The 16,823-nt window shown below is 42.8% G+C and overlaps 4 protein-coding genes and 1 pseudogene across 6 annotated transcripts in view; 3 read left to right on the forward strand and 2 right to left on the reverse strand.

The window, feature by feature from the left end:
- LOC309550683 (uncharacterized protein) overlaps positions 1–16,823 on the forward strand; it is a 3,164,715-nt gene that overhangs the window by 2,859,543 nt on the left and 288,349 nt on the right. The window lies entirely within an intron of this gene.
- Positions 1–16,823, reverse strand: part of LOC309550793 — a 1,525,103-nt pseudogene that overhangs the window by 1,147,990 nt on the left and 360,290 nt on the right. The gene's annotated exons all lie outside the window — the stretch shown is intronic.
- The window catches only part of LOC309550764 (oocyte zinc finger protein XlCOF29-like), a 251,054-nt gene that overhangs the window by 206,655 nt on the left and 27,576 nt on the right, over positions 1–16,823 (reverse strand). The window lies entirely within an intron of this gene.
- LOC309550693 (uncharacterized protein) overlaps positions 1–16,823 on the forward strand; it is a 217,615-nt gene that overhangs the window by 83,782 nt on the left and 117,010 nt on the right. The window lies entirely within an intron of this gene.
- Positions 10,290–11,665, forward strand: LOC309550056 (uncharacterized protein; the record flags this gene model as incomplete). Its single annotated transcript, XM_082250523.1, has 1 exon — positions 10,290–11,665. One exon carries the CDS (start codon positions 10,290–10,292, stop codon positions 11,436–11,438), a length of 1,149 nt encoding a protein of 382 aa, XP_082106649.1. The 3' UTR covers positions 11,439–11,665.

Below are 16,823 nucleotides of genomic sequence, written 5' to 3' on the forward strand. Positions count from 1 at the left end.
AACTTCACTGAGCTCTAGCTGTTTTGCAAGGAGGAATGAGCAAAAATTTCAGTCTCTCGATGTGCAAAACTGATAGAGACATACCCCAAGCGACTTACAGCTGTAATCGCAGCAAAAGGTGGCGCTACAAAGTATTAACTTAAGGGGGCTGAATAATTTTGCATGACCAATTTTTGTTTTTTGTGTGTCAAAAAAGTTTGAAATATCCAATAAATTAATTTCATTCCACTTCATGATTGTGTCCCACTTGTTGTTGATTCTTCACAAAAAATTACAATTTTATATATTTATGTTTGAAGCCTGAAATGTGGCAAAAGGTCGCAAAGTTCAAGGGGGCCGAATACTTTCGCAAGGCACTGCACATAAAATACATAAAGACCTTAGTAAAAGATGCAAGGATAGTACCACACGGGATACGCTGGCAACACCCCAGAGCACCCCAGAGAAGTGGAAACCGGTTCCTATAGCCCTGCAGAAAGTGAAGCAATCCCACTGAAAGGAAATAATACAAAAGTGTATTATTTACAGTAATCAGGTGAGCGGCTTGCACACCTAGAGGTGATTTAACACTGAAGAGCACAGATACCCACGCTGCAAAGAGGTGAAATAGAGGATTCTTTGGGACACTACCACATGTTTTAACACTAAAGCACTGGAAAAAAAAATTATTGTTTTAAATCAGAAGATTATATGGACTTTATTTATTGATTTGCACTGTTTTAATTGATTATTAATATTGTACAGCACCAGCACTTTGATTCATTTATGCACTAGAAATTTGTGCACAACACAACCTTTTGGAACTAGAGATTGATCCATAGTTTCTTTCATATATTGCACAGAGTATTAACCTCCCTGGCGGTATGATTAGGTCTGGAAGTTTATACCAAAAGCGGTACAATTTTTTGCATGGAAATTTGGTGTTATGTATTATAGGCCTACAATTCTTAGTAATTACTGACTTAAACCTGACCAAACAAGGCTCTAGTAGACATCCCAGATGTAATAAACTTTGAAACACAAAATAATGAATTATAATCTCATAAATAATGTAATTTTATTCAATAATGTAGTAAATAAGGAAATTTGTCAAAGAAAGAAAATTCAATACACATCCTGCGTGTGATACATTTTGAAACAAGGAACTACACAAAGTCCGACGTCACAATCAGGACAATGAAACCTGGTTTCCTTTCGGACTTTCTTTCCATTGCTATAGCGTTTTGAGCAGCAAACTACACACATCCTGGTCGGTGCTGCCTTTTTTGCAGTTGGCGGGATATAGTCTGCAAAGTGACGGCCGGTCAGACGTTCTGAGTTGACAACGTCAACAGCGCGACGTCCAGGTCTATTTACAACTCCTGATGGTGTCTGGTGCTTTACAAAAATCTGCTCAACCACCTTCCAGACAAACTCGGAATGAGCAAGAGGCTTGTCACTGTTTGCTTTGTGCAGGATGTAAGCGTTCCAAAGACATTGTTCCAGAAGATGTCTGAATATTTTTTTATAATATTTTTTTTGCTGTTTTCGCATAGCCGGATAGAAGGTCATGGCCTGATCAGCTCTGTCGACACCTCCCATTGTTTTGTTATAGCCATCACGACCTGCGGCTTCAGCACATCTGTCCCACATTTTGTGTGGACCATGGCAGTGGAGGTATTGTGCACAGTGCTCATGAGACACACGTCCTTCTTGTCTCGCCATCGCATTGCCATCATCTTACCCTTCTGCCAGGCAACCATTTCTCCGGTTTTTAGGTTTTTTTTGGCAAACAAAGATGGCATATCTCGTCGGTTAGGCCTAACGGTACCATATGCGTCGGTTCTATTTTGTAGCAAAACATCATATAGGTCCGTGGTCAGACAATATCCCTGGTTCAGCAATGGCTCCAGAAGTGTAAGGACGGATGATGTGGCCATCCCATAGCCTCTGTACCTGGGGTTGAAATTAGTGCCTTTGCCGGTGTAAATTACCGAATTCCAGATGTACCCCGTGGATGACTCGCAGAGCATATATGATTTGATGCCAAACCGCGCTCTTTTGGATGCAATGTACTGAATCCAGCTTAGGCGTCCCTTGTAGGCCATCAAACTCTCATCCACGCTGACGTCCCTTTCTGGCACGTAGGTCCGCTGGAAATTGGCCACAATAATTTGCCATACCTCCCAGATTTTTTTCAGTTTGGGCGCAGGATGCGTGGCCTCATCAAACTCCTCATTGTTTGTGAAGTGGAAATACTTCATAATCAGGGAGAAGCGATACTCAGACATCACGGTGCCAAAAAAAACGTGTGGCCAGTAACCTATTGGTGGTCCAGTACCATTTCTGGAACGGTTTCCCCACCAACCCCTGAAGAAAGAGGAGTCCCAGAAACAGCCACATGTCCTCTTTCGTCACCGGTTCCCACTTTCTGCTTCTGGAAAACCTGGCATGCAGCATAGCGGATTGCTGCTCTTGGTAGCGATTAGTCTCCGTGACAATTTTTTCAATTACCTCCTCAGTGAGGAATAATTGTAGGTATGCCAGAGGGTTGTCACGCTCGACATCTACCTTCATCCCAGGTGATCCAGTGAACGGGAATCTTGGGGGCGCTACCTGGTCCGCATCGCAATCAATAGCGCACCAAGTGCGCACATCGCTCAGGTCAGGTGCAGGGTCATCGCCGTTGTCACTTGCCAGATCCGTGTCAGTGTCAGACGACAAATCACCCCATGACTCGCTATCGCTCACTTCCGCGAGCATCTCGGCGTCGCTGCCGCTGTCACTCAGCTGGTCCAAAAGCGCTTTAGACTGGCGCTTTTTTGATGCCATAATATATATATTTTTTGGGCACAAATCACAAGTATAATGTCAGAAGGGGCACTGTACTGTCAGATCTGAGGTAATCTGTGGTGATACAGTGTAATCCTCTCAGATTACATTGTATCACCTCTTTTATTTATTTTTACTGTTCGAAATTCCCGCCCAGTTCCGCTCCCGTGCGCCGCCTCTGCTCGCAGGGAACGGAACCAGGAAGTCAGACGCCGGTCATTCGGCGATCGGAGCGAAGGACATTGCTGGATCGCCGGGACAAGGTAAGTGCATTACTCGGGGAGCTAAGGGGGCTCCGCTGGCACTCTGCAATACTACCCCGAGCGTGACTCGGGGTTACCGCTCCTGATAGAAAAAATGAACCCCGAGTCACGCTCGGGATCACCGCCAGGGAGGTTAACCACTTTACCATCGGAGGATTTTGCTGTCTTACGTCTGGGCCACTTTTTGCGATTCGGCACTGTGCGACTTTAACTGACAATTGCGCGATCGTGCGACGCCGTACCCAAACGAAATTTACGTCCTTTTTTCCCACAGAGATTTCTTTTGGTGGTATTTGATCACCTGTGCGGTTTTTACTTTTTTAGCTATAAACAAAAAAAGAGCGTAAATTTTGAAAAAATAACAATATTTTTCACATTTTTTTATATGAAATTCCCCCCCAAAAAAATGTAAAAAATCTAAATTTTTTTAAATTTTTGGCCAATTTGTTTTCTGCTACCTATGTTTGGTAAAAAAAAAAAAAAATTGCAATAAGCGTATTTTGATTGGTTTGCGCAAAAGTTATTGCGTTTACTAACTAAGGGAAAGATTTATGCCATTTTTGGTGTTTTTTTTTTAACGAGCAATGGCGGCGATCTGCGATTTTTTTTTTTTGCGGGACTGCGACATTGCGGCAGACAGATCGGACCCCTGACTGACATTTTTGACACTTTTGGGGGTACCAGTGACATTACTACAGTAATCAGTGCTATAAATATGCACTGTTACTGTAAAAATGACACTGGCAGGGAAGGGGTTAATTTTTATTGGTGATCAAGGAGTTAATGTATGCCTGGTGCTTACTGACGTGTGTGGGGGGAGAGGACTGTGTGACACAAGGACAGATCGCAGATTGCAGCTATGCTAAACCCTGCAATCTGACCCTGCCTGTCACTTAGGAGATCCGCCCGCTTGTGTTTACACAAGCAGGCGGATCTCCACACTCGATTCCCCGACGATCGGGGAAGAGCAGCGCCGCTCCTCCCCTGGCCCGACTCCCGCTGTGACTGAATACAGCGGGAGCGAGCCTCCGGCGGCGCGCGCGCGCCGCCGAGAGAGGGAAATGTCTGGTGACGTAGTACTACGTCGCCAGACGTCATCGAGCCACTTTGCCGCAGTACAGCTCTAGTGAGCAGTGCGGAAGTGGTTAAATATAATTTATACACTATATATGCACCTTATTCCCACACTTTCTTGTATTTGCATTATTGCACAGTACCATAGTTCATAATCACTATAGGCACTTTATTATTTATTACACTCAAGTCACTTTGCACTTTGTATGACCGCCATATATAGGTATTGATTTTTTTGATAAGGAAAATATTTTTTTTTATATAATGAAGAGTTTCTTTGATTTATTTAATTAACTTGGCGTGTACACCAACATTAGTCTAGAGAGTGTGACTGCACTGATTACACACTATATCCCTGAAGCGCAGTATTCCCCCCCCCCCCCCCCCCAAAGAAATATATTCACCATACTGTCCAAGGTTTCAGTGAATATACAAGCAGCATTAGGGATAAAGAGAGAATATTAACTTTCCGAGACAGCGCAAGAATCACACCCAAAAATTTGACAGACATTTACATGTTAATATTAATATGACATCCTCAAACTTTGGAACCCTAAACAGAAAGTGATAATGAGGGAGGAGTCAATAACCAAATGATGGTGGTCTTCAGGATCTAGTCCAGTCTTCATCTTGGTTATTCTCTCCCCATCCTCACTCTCTGACCTCTGGTGGGGCTCGGCACCACTGTTATGCTATGTATGACTAAATCATGGATAAATAATCCTCAGAGATAAAGCTTGCCTGATGTGGGCGGAGTCCTGGTTTCTGGGGAACCAATCTGTTCATGTCTAGTAATAATAATTTTATTTCTATTTAAGTAGATGGACGGGAGATGAGGAAAACCTCAGAGGATTGTCTCACTTTGTCTCCAGTCTGTAAAGTAGAAGATGAGGACATCACACAGTATAGTCCAGGAGAAAACCCAGCTACCTCAAATGTCCATCCGGCATCACACAGTGTAGATGGACCATCGTATTGCTCTTATCCTGAGGACCTTCAGACTGTGAGGGACGGTGCCGTCCTTCCAACAGATAAGAGGTTTTCCTGTACTGAGTGCGGGAAGTGTTTCCATTTTAAATCCCGTCTTAATGTACATAAAAGAACTCACACAGGTGAGAAGCCACACTCCTGTCCTGATTGTGGAAAATGTTTTTCAGAAAAGTACAGTCTTTACAGACATAAGAGGGCTCACACAGGGGAAAAGCCGTATTCTTGTCCTGAGTGCGGGAAAAGTTTTTCACAAAAAACAGATCTTGTCAAACATCAGAGATCTCACACGGGGGAAAAAACATATTTCTGTTCTGAATGCACGAAATGGTTTTCAAGGAAGTCCAGTCTTAACAGACATCAGAGATCTCACACAGGTAAGAAGCCGTATTCCTGTCCTGAGTGTGAGAAATGTTTTTCAGATAAGTTTAGTCTTTATATTCATCAGAGACTGCACACGGGAGAGAAGCCGTATTCCTGTTTGGAGTGTGGAAGTAGTTTTGCACAAAAAGCAAAACTTATCAAACATCAGAGGTCGTACACTGGGGAAAAGCCGTATTCATGTCCTGAGTGCGGGAATGTTTTTCAGAAAAGTCCAATCTTTATAACCATCAGAGATTGCACACTGGAGAGAAGCCGTATTCCTATCCTGAGTGTGGGAAATTTTTTGTACAAAAAACAGATCTTGTCAAACATCAGAGGTCTCATACGGGCGAGAAACCGTACTCCTGTTCTTATTGTGGGAAATGTTTTTCAGATAAGTCTAATTTTTATAATCATCAGATTACACACAGGTGAGAAGCCGTATGCCTGTCTCTAGACTAATGTGGGTGAACACGCCAAGTTAAATAATTAAATAAATCAAAGAAACTCTTCATTATATAAAAAAATATTTACCTTATCAAAAAAATCAATACCTATATATGGCGGTCATACAAAGTGCAAAGTGACTTGAGTGTACTAAATATAAAGTGCCTATAGTGATTATGTTGTGTTTTGGGTTTGGTGCCTCAAACCAAGGTTGTTGGGACTTTAATGGCAAGAGTAAACAAAGTAAAGTTTGTCGTGGATGGGTTTAAGGTCCATCGGTGAGAGAAGTGAAGAAGTTAGAAAGGTAGGTGACGACAAGGTGAAATCTCATCTTTTTTAATTATTCATACTTAAAATCATTACATATTTTATAGCTACAAACTTTCTCATCTTGAGGAACTCCTTTTTTGGATTCTACCAGTACAGCTATCTATATGATTTAGCCTGTAAGTAAACATAATTTTTTATCTACATTTCCTTTTCCTAAAAAAAAATAGCATTTTTCAAGTAATTTATCCCAATTATGCATCATTTATAGAAGCAGCCTTAGTTCCTGATGCGACTTAGTAACCTGGGGAAAACCTTTCACACATGGACCAGACAAAAGAAAGATGTATGTAACATAAAGCACATTGCATAATTCTACTTTAAATTTTGCATATGTGCAAAAAACTTACAATTCATTGTTGTTTCTAGACATGGTGACTAATCCTTGAAAAAGGCTAATACCTATACAGCCGAAACGCGTAGAATAATCTCCAAGACATTTTCCTCTGAACAAAGCTCCAAGCCTGAAATACACTGTCACAGGGCTTACCTTTGTTGGAGTCTGTAACGCAGAGATATACGCTCACCCTTGCAGATATCCACAGTCCAAGGTGACCAGGTAAGAAAGCCACCTGGGCTGTGAATCCGTGCACGGGGGCTTGGCAGGGAAGGTGCTCCAATAAGCAGGACCGGCAGGAATACAATGGGAAGGGAAGTCCAGGAATAACTGTAGTCACTGGATGACACGAGTCCGGATAAGGATCAGGAGATGAGAGGAAGGTAAGGTCGCAGGAACAACATGGAGCGAAGGTAAAGATGGAAGCCGGAGTCAGTCTGGAACACACTCTCAGGAAACAGGAACAAAGTCTGTCAAACTGGAACTATCTGGAACAAAGATCAGCAATGAACGGACCCTGCTCTAAGCGAGAGGCAGTGTTTTATAGCTTGCTTAATGAGCAATTAGCTTCAGTTGGACAATGAGAAACAGGAGTATACTCAGGTGAAGTCCAGCCCCCTAGTGCTGCAGGCAATACCAGATTAACAGGACTGGATCCATACGTGCTGAAGTGTGGCTCAGAGGTAGGATAACAGGACAGAATGTTAAAGTACACAGGTTCAAATCCCATGTTAGGTACTTAACGGCGGCCACGCCTGGCTGTCTGTAAGCCATGGCGAGAACCGTGACATACACGCATGGAACAACAGAGACAAATGTTCCTCAGAAGTCACCATTTTTCACCTTGTCACCTACCTTTCTAACTTCTACACTTCTCTCACTGATGGACCTTAAACCCATCCACGACAAACTTGTCTATTACCTTGTAAAACTTTTTTGAAAATAAACTGTTGAATTTTTAATCTATGAAACGTTACTTTGTTTACTCTTGCCCTTAAAGTCCCGACAACCTTGGTTTGAGGCACCAAACCCAAAACACAACGATTTCACCGGGACGGTGGCAAAACCTTACTATAGGGCATCCTAGAGATCAAAACCCCTTTTCCTATAGTGATTATGAACTATGGTACTGTGCAATAATGCAAATACAAGAAAATGTGGGAATAAGGTGCATATATAGTGCATAAATGATATGTAATACTCTGTGCAATATATGAAAGAAACTATGGATCAATCTCTAGTTCTAAAAGGTTGTGTTGTGCACAAATGTGAATACACACTCCAGATACTGCATGTGTTGCTATAGGATAAGTGGAAAACAAGGCACAACCAGGAAGCAGAATCAACATTTATTCAACCTACTCCCTTTTGCAACAAACGACATACATAGAATACATAAAGACCTTAGTAAAAGATGCAAGGATAGTACCACACGGGATACGCTGGCAACACCCCACAGCACCCCAGAGAAGTGGAAACCGGTTCCTATAGCCCTGCAGAAAGTGAAGCAATCCCACTGGAAGGAAATACAAAAGTGTATTATTTACAGTAATAAGGTGAGCGGCTTGCACACCTAGAGGTGATTTAACACTGAAGAGCACAGATACCCACGCTGCAAAGAGGTGTAATAGAGGATTCTTTGGGACACTACCACATGTTTTAACACTAAAGCACTGGAAAAAAAATGATTGTTTTAAATCAGAAGATTATATGGACTTTATTTATTGATTTGCACTGTTTTAATGGATTATTAATATTGTACAGCACCAGCACTTTGATTCATTTATGCACTAGAAATTTGTGCACAACACAACCTTTTGGAACTAGAGATTGATCCATAGTTTCTTTCATATATTGCACAGAGTATTAACCTCCCTGGCGGTATGATTATGTCTGGAAGTTTATACCAAAAGCGGTACAATTTTTTGCATGGAAATTTGGTGTTATGTATTATAGGCCTACAATTCTTAGTAATTACTGACTTAAACCTGACCAAACAAGACTCTAGTAGACATCCCAGATGTGATAAACTTTGAAACACAAAATCATGAATTATACTTTGATCCATTTATGCACTAGAAATTTGTGCACACAACCTTTTGGAGCTAGAGATTGATCCATAGTTTCTTTCATATATTGCACAAAGTATTACATATACTTTATGCACTATATATGCACCTTATTCCCACACTTTCTTGTATTTGCATTATTGCACAGTACCATAGTTCATAATCACTATAGGCACTTTATATTTATTATTTATTACACTCAAGTCACTTTGCACTTTGTATGACCGCCATATATAGGTATTGATTTTTTTGATAAGGAAAATATTTTTTTTTTTATATAATGAGGAGTTTCTTTGATTTATTTAATTAATTAATTAACTTGGCGTGTACACCAACATTAGTCTAGAGAGTGTGACAATTGAATGTCCCGCGCTCGGACCGCACAGCCGCAGAGCGGAGCAGTGCGCCCCGACCCGCCCATTCTGTGACAATAGCGAATGAGAATTCGCTATTGTCACACGGATCCTCCTCCTGGCCAATCAGGGAGCGGGTCCTCCCGCTTCCTGATTGGCCAAAAGTCAAACGCTGTGCCATTGGACGAGCAGGAGGCGCCCGCGGGAGGACTGAGGACTCGGAGACGCGGGGAGCCGGGGACTGAAGAGAAGCTGCGAGACCGTCCGTGAGGTAAGTGCATGGGTCTCGCGGGGGGATCGCTGGCACTCTGCAATTGGGGGCAATGCTGTGGCTGGCACTCTGCAATTGGGGGCAATGCTGTGGCTGGCACTCTGCAATGATTGGGGGCAATGCTGTGGCTGGCACTCTGCAATGATTGGGGGCAATGCTGTGGCACTCTGCAATGATTGGGGGCAATGCTGTGGTCACTGTGCATTGAAAGGGGGCACGCTGGTCTCTCTGCATTGAAAGGGGGGCACGCTGGTCACTGTGCATTGAAAGGGGGGCACGCAGCGCTGGTCACTGTGCATTGAAAGGGGCACGCTGGTCTCTCTGCATTGAAAGGGGGGCATGCTGGTCATTGTGCATTGAAAGGGGGCACGCTGGTCTCTCTGCATTGAAAGGGGGGCACGCTGGTCACTGTGCATTGAAAGGGGGGCACGCTGGTCACTGTGCATTGAAAGGGGGCACGCTGGTCATTCTGCTGGGAAAGTCGGAACTGGTTACTAAAATTTTTGAATCCCACCACTGGGAGGAGTCAATAACCCAATGATGGTGGTCTTCAGGATCAGTACAGTCTTCATCTTGGTTGTTCTCTCCCCATCCTCACTCTCTGACCTCTGGTGAGGCTCCGCACCACTGTAATGCTATGTATGACTCAATCATGGATAAATAAGGAAGTGCAGGACTTCTTGTGTTGGGAAGGTGGCAATGAGTAATAAAGGGGGAGGGGACACTCGGCCTATAATCCCCTCATCACTGTCACTCCTGTAAAAGACCATTCTCGTTGTTTCCTCACTCTCTGACTAAGGTCCATGAATAAAGAAATGAACTGATAGGAGATCAGAGGACCCATTTACTAGTTACCTTGAGGGTGGAATTGTAAGATCCTCAGAGATAAAGCTTGCCTGATGTGGGCGGAGTCCTGGTTTCTGGGGAACCAATCTGCTCATGTCTAGTAATAATCTTTTTATTTCTATTTTAGTAGATGGACGGGAGATGAGGAAAACCTCAGAGGATTGTCTGACTTTGTCTCCAGACTGTAAAGTAGAAGATGAGGACATCACACAGTATAGTCCAGGAGAAAACCCGGCTACCTCAAATGTCCATCCGGCACCACACACTGTAGATGGACCATCGTATTCCTCTTATCCTGAGGACCTTCAGACTGTGAGGGACGGTGCCGTCCTTCCAACAGATAAGAGGTTTTCCTGTACTGAGTGCGGGAAGTGTTTCCATTTTAAATCCCGTCTTAATGTACATAAAAGAACTCACACAGGTGAGAAGCCACATTCCTGTCCTGATTGTGGAAAATGTTTTTCAGAAAAGTACAGTCTTTACAGACATAAGAGGGCTCACACAGGGGTAAAGCCGTATTCTTGTCCTGAGTGCGGGAAAAGTTTTTCACAAAAAACAGATCTTGTCAAACATCAGAGATCTCACACGGGGGAAAAAACATATTTCTGTTCTGAATGCAAGAAATGGTTTTCAAGGAAGTCCAGTCTTAACAGACATCAGCGATCTCACACAGGTAAGAAGCCGTATTCCTGTCCTGAGTGTGAGAAATGTTTTTCAGATAAGTTTAGTCTTTATATTCATCAGAGACTGCACACGGGAGAGAAGCCGTATTCCTGTTTGGAGTGTGGAAGACGTTTTGCACAAAAAGTAATTCTTATCAAACATCAGAGGTCTCACACTGGGGAAAAGCCGTATTCATGTCCTGAGTGCGGGAAATGTTTTTCAGAAAAGTCCAATCTGATTAACCATCAGAGATTGCACACTGGAGAAAAGCCGTATTCCTGTCCTGAGTGTGGGAAATGTTTTGTACAAAAAACAGATCTTGTCAAACATCAGAGGTCTCATACGGGCGAGAAACCGTACTCCTGTTCTTATTGTGGGAAATGTTTTTCAGATAAGTCTAATTTTTATAATCATCAGAGATTACACACAGGTGAGAAGCCGTATGCCTGTCTTGAGTGCGGGAAATGTTTTGTACAAAAATCACTACTTGTCACACATCAGAGGTCTCACACGGGGGAGAAGCCATATTCCTGTCCTGAGTGCAGGAAATGTTTTTCACAGAAGTCTAGTCTTCACACACATCAGAGATCTCACACAGGGGAAAAGCCACTTTCCTGTTCTGAGTGAGGGAATTGTTTTTCATTGAAGTCCTGCCTTCCTGTACATCAGGGATCTCACCCAACCCTCGAGGTGTATTAATGCCTTGAGTGCGGGAAATGTCTTCTATATGAATGTTGCTGGACATCACAGCTCTCATGTGGGGAAGAAGCACACCCTGATATACACTTCGGATATACTCCATGGCTGATCTTCATCATCTAAGAAACACTTAATAAGGAAATCAGAGATCACCAAAGACATTTATTAGGTATTGTACCGTGTTGACCATTGACAGCAGAATAAAAATAAAAATGGACCCATTAACTTTCAGTAAATTGTGTGGTGTTAGCTTTCACTATTTTTTCAAAGTTTTTAAAAATGAATTGAACAAATAAAACACATCTGCCCAGGGATGACAAAAATTGGCTGTATGTTATTTCATATGGTGATTTCCCATGATCATCAGCACGATCTAGTGGCAATAATAAGGCGCTCTGTATTATAGACACTAGATGGAGCTACACTCTTGCATTGTTATGCCTCGTACACACACATCGATTATTGGCCGGGAATTTTCGGCCAACGTCCGATCGGCCGATTTTCAGCTTGTTAGTATGATGCTTTCGACAACCGACTCAGACTTTTCGGCCGAAAAAAATCTGGTGTGCAGGCTATAAAATTTTTGTTGGCTGTCAACACAACGGCCGATTTTCCGTCAGTCAGTACAGATTTCGGCAGACAAAAATCTGATGAGCAAGACTGGGCATGCTCAGAGAAGAAAAAACACACAGAAAGTAAACCAGCACATGACATCACTTCTGAAGTAGATTTTTGTTGGCCGAGAAAATTTGTGTGCAGTCTAGGCACATTCCAACCGACAAAAGTCGGACGATCGGTCGGCTGATAATCGTTGCGTGTGTACGAGGCATTAGGCTCCTCTCTGGACCTCCAGAACACTACATAGTCATAGCTCCCAACTGTCCCTGATGTCGAAAGTCCCTCTTCCCTTTACATAGGTCCCTTATTTTAGTCTGATCTATATACAGTGCCTTGCGAAAGTATTCGGCCCCCTTGAACTTTTTGACCTTTTGCCACATTTCAGGCTTCAAACATAAAGATATAAAACTGTAATTTTTTCTGAAGAATCAACAATAAGTGGGACACAATCATGAAGTGGAACGAAATTTATTGGATATTTTCAGTGCAGCAAACTCTCTCCAGAAGTTCAGTGAGGGTCTCTGAATGATCCAATGTTGACCTAAATGAGTAATGATGATAAATAGATCCACCTGTGTGTAATCAAGTCTCCGTATAAATGCACCTGCACCGTGATAATCTCAGAGGTCCGTTTAAAGCACAGAGAGCATCATGAAGAACAAGGAACACACCAGGCGGGTCCGAGATACTGTTGTGGAGAAGTTTAAAGCCGGATTTGGATACAAAAAGATTTCCCAAGCTTTAAACATCCCAAGGAGCACTGTGCAAGCGATAATATTGAAATGGAAGGAGTATCAGACCACTGCAAATCTACGAAGACCTGGCCGTCCCTCTAAACTTTCAGCTAATACAAGGAGAAGACTGATCAGAGATGCAGCCAAGAGGTCCATGATCACTCTGGATGAACTGCAGAGCTCTACAGCTGAGGTGGGAGACTCTGTCCATAGGACAACAATCAGTCGTATACTGCACAAATCTGGCCTTTATGGGAGAGTGGCAAGAAGAAAGCCATTTCTTAAAGATATCCATAAAAAGTGTCGTCTAAAGTTTGCCACAAGCCACCTGGGAGACACACCAAACATGTGGAAGAAGGTGCTCTGGTCAGATGAAACCAAAATCAAACTTTTTTGGCAACAATGCAAAACGTTATGTTTGGCGTAAAAGCAACACAGCTCATCACCCTGAACACACCATCCCCACTGTCAAACATGGTGGTGGCAGCATCATGGTTTGGGCCTGCTTTTCTTCAGCAGGGACAGGGAAGATGGTTAAAATTGATGGGAAGATGGATGGAGCCAAATACAGGACCATTCTGGAAGAAAACCTGATGGAGTCTGCAAAAGACCTGAGACTGGGACGGAGATTTGTCTTCCAACAAGACAATGATCCAAAACATAAAGCAAAATCTACAATGGAATGGTTCACAAATAAACATATCCAGGTGTTAGAATGGCCAAGTCAAAGTCCAGACCTGAATCAAATCGAGAATCTGTGGAAAGAACTGAAAACTGCTGTTCACAAACGCTCTCCATCCAACCTCACTGAGCTTGAGCTGTTTTGCAAGGAGGAATGGGCAAAAATTTCAGTCTCTCGATGTGCAAAACTGATAGAGACATACCCCAAGCGAGTTACAGCTGTAATCGCAGCAAAAGGTGGCGCTACAAAGTATTAACTTAAGGGGGGCTGAATAATTTTGCACGCCCATTTTTTCAGTTTTTTATTTGTTAAAAAAGTTTGAAATATCCAATAAATTTCGTTCCACTTCATGATTGTGTCCCACTTGTTGATTCTTCACAAAAAATTACAGTTTTATATCTTTATGTTTGAAGCCTGAAATGTGGCAAAAGGTCAAAAAGTTCAAGGGGGCCGAATACTTTCGTAAGGCACTGTAGTTGTATATAACCACTTGCCTACCAGGTACTTTCACCCCCTCCCTGCTCAGGCAAATTTTCAGCTTTCTGCTAAACAAACGAAAAAAGACCAAACATTTTGAAAAAAAATTTTTTTTCAAAGTTTGTTATAAAATTTTGCAAACAGGTGATTTTTCGCTTTCACTGATGTGTGCTGATGAGGCTGCACTGATAGGTGTAGAAAAAGAACAAAAAGGAAGTTTCAAAAATGGCTCAAACACAGGTTTTTGGAAAATAAGTAAAATACAGTTGTGTTCAAAATTATTCAACCCCCAATGCTGTAAAGGGTTTTAGGGAATTTAGTGTACATTTGTAATTGTATTCAGAATGAAATCCTACAAGGACTTCTTAAAGAACCATATGCAACTAAAATAACATCAATTGGTTTTGTAATACAGTAGTAAATGTTTCTTTTGTGAATTCTTCATTGACAATTATTCAACCCCTTAAAGACTACCACTCTGAAGAACAGAGGTTCATTGAAGTGTTTTCAATCAGGTATTGAAAACACCTGTGAATGTCAGGGAGCAGCAATAAAGCCTAATAAGCACCAATTAGGCAGCTTTAAAATGACTGTGATACTCAGCTCCTTCTAGACATTTACTGGTGTGGTTACAAACATGGTGAAGTCAAGAGAATGGTCCAGGAAGACAAGAGAAGAGGTGATTACTCTTCACAGGAAGGACAATGGCTATAAGAAGATTGCAAAGATGTTAAACATACCAAGAGACACCATAGGAAGCATCATTCGCAAATTCAAGGCAAAGGGCACTGTTGAAACGCTACCTGGTCGTGGCAGAAAGAAGATGCTGACTTCGACTGCTGTGCACTACCTGAAGCGTCGAGTGGAGAAAAGTCCCCGTGTGACTGCTGAGGAACTGAGAAAAGATTTGTCAGATGTGGGTACTGAAGTTTCTGCTCAGACAATACGGCGCACACTGCGTAATGAAGGCCTCCATGCCAGAACTCCCAGGCGCACCCCCTTGCTGTCTCCAAAGAAAAGGAAGAGTCGACTGCAGTATGCCAAACGTCATGTGGACAAACCACAGAAGTTTTGGGATAGTGTTCTGTGGACTGATAACAAAATTAGAAATTTTTCGGCCCATGGATCAACGCTATGTTCGGAGGAGGAAGAACAAGGCCTATGAAGAAAAGAACACCTTGCCTACTGTGAAGCATGGCGGGGGGTCAATCATGCTTTGGGGCTGTTTTGCTTCTGCAGGTACAGGGAAGCTTCAGCGTGTGCAAGGTACCATGAATTCTCTTCAGTACCAGGAGATATTGGATGACAATGTGATGCAGTCCGTCACAAACCTGAGGCTTGGGAGACGTTGGACCTTTCAACAGGACAATGATCCCAAGCATACCTCCAAGTCCATTAGAGCATGGTTGCAGATTAAAGGCTGGAACATTTTGGAGTGGCCATCACAGTCACCAGACTTAAATCCGATTGAAAACCTCTGGTGGGACTTAAAGAAAGCAGTTGCAGTGCACAAGCCTAAGAATGTGACTGAACTGGAGGCTTTTGTCCATGACGAATGGGCGAAGATACCCGTAGATCGCTGCAAGACACTCGTGTCAAGCTATGCTTCACGTTTAAAAGCTGTTATAACTGTAAAAGGATGTTGTACTAAGTACTAAGATTGAATGTCACTTGGGGGTTGAATAAAACTGATAATGATGTGAGCACAGAAAAGACATTTATGGTTATTTCATTATAAATGTTATGTTATATTTGTCTGACCTACACGTGCCTCTTTGATTTAATTGTAAGCAGGATGACTGAATGATCAAAATCAGTGTCAAACTGGCCAAAACAATTAATTTCAGTGGGGGTTGAATCATTTTGAACACAACTGTAATATACTTGTTTGAGGTTGAGACAAATAATATACCATGTAAAAAATTGAGGTATGTTCAGAGGCCTGTGAACTATATCCCAAGTGAACCACGTCCCTACTCATGAAACACACAATAGACCTCAAAAACACTCTACCCCACTCCCAGGCCGCACAACACCCACCCCGCACAGCAAAAAAACCCTCTAGTACAGAACCAGACACAACTTCATGTAAGGAAACACCTTAGTAAAAAATCAACGGCTCCATTGGAGTGATATTGGTGAGTGAAGTATTGGGTACGATCAGGGGGGTCATGAGATCCATAGGGGGGAACAGAGGCAACAATCCAGTATGCTGTGTGTGCTGGATAACCAACATATGAATCATTTTTTGGGGGACATATGTATATTAATATATGTATCCTCCGTATTTAGCACTAATTTGTGTGGCTTTTTGGGTTTTATGCCTGCAGCACCTCTATCTGTCCATAAGATGTCCCCCACTCTATGCATTGCCTCCCTGTACCCGATTGTATATTGGCCAATTATGGGCCTTGATTCGGGGTATATATAGGGATGGCACGCACAACGTAATTACGTCCTGACGAAGCGTGCTGGGTCACGTGAAACACGTTGACGTCACACGCCGGAGCCTCTCACTCCGCCCCACGCCCGGGCGGTAACGCCGTCGCCGCCAGCCGTCCAAAGTATGGGGAATCCTTCTGATGTCTGTGATACCCGCTATCTTATGTGCATGGAAGCGGTAATTAATTGAGCCCACCACCATCTACCTTCATTCCTCAGCCTTGTAAAGACGGGATGTCAGCCTGCTGGGAGCATGAAAAAACGGCCTGAATCGCCATAAGAAGACATATAGTCTACACCTGCAAACTGGCCCCCCTTCACTTTACCGCTGGTAAGAGACATTCTCATTTTATTTACGTC

Source organism: Pelophylax lessonae, assembly GCF_965119305.1.
Source record: "Pelophylax lessonae genome assembly, chromosome: 3".
Classification (NCBI taxonomy): domain Eukaryota; kingdom Metazoa; phylum Chordata; class Amphibia; order Anura; family Ranidae; genus Pelophylax; species Pelophylax lessonae.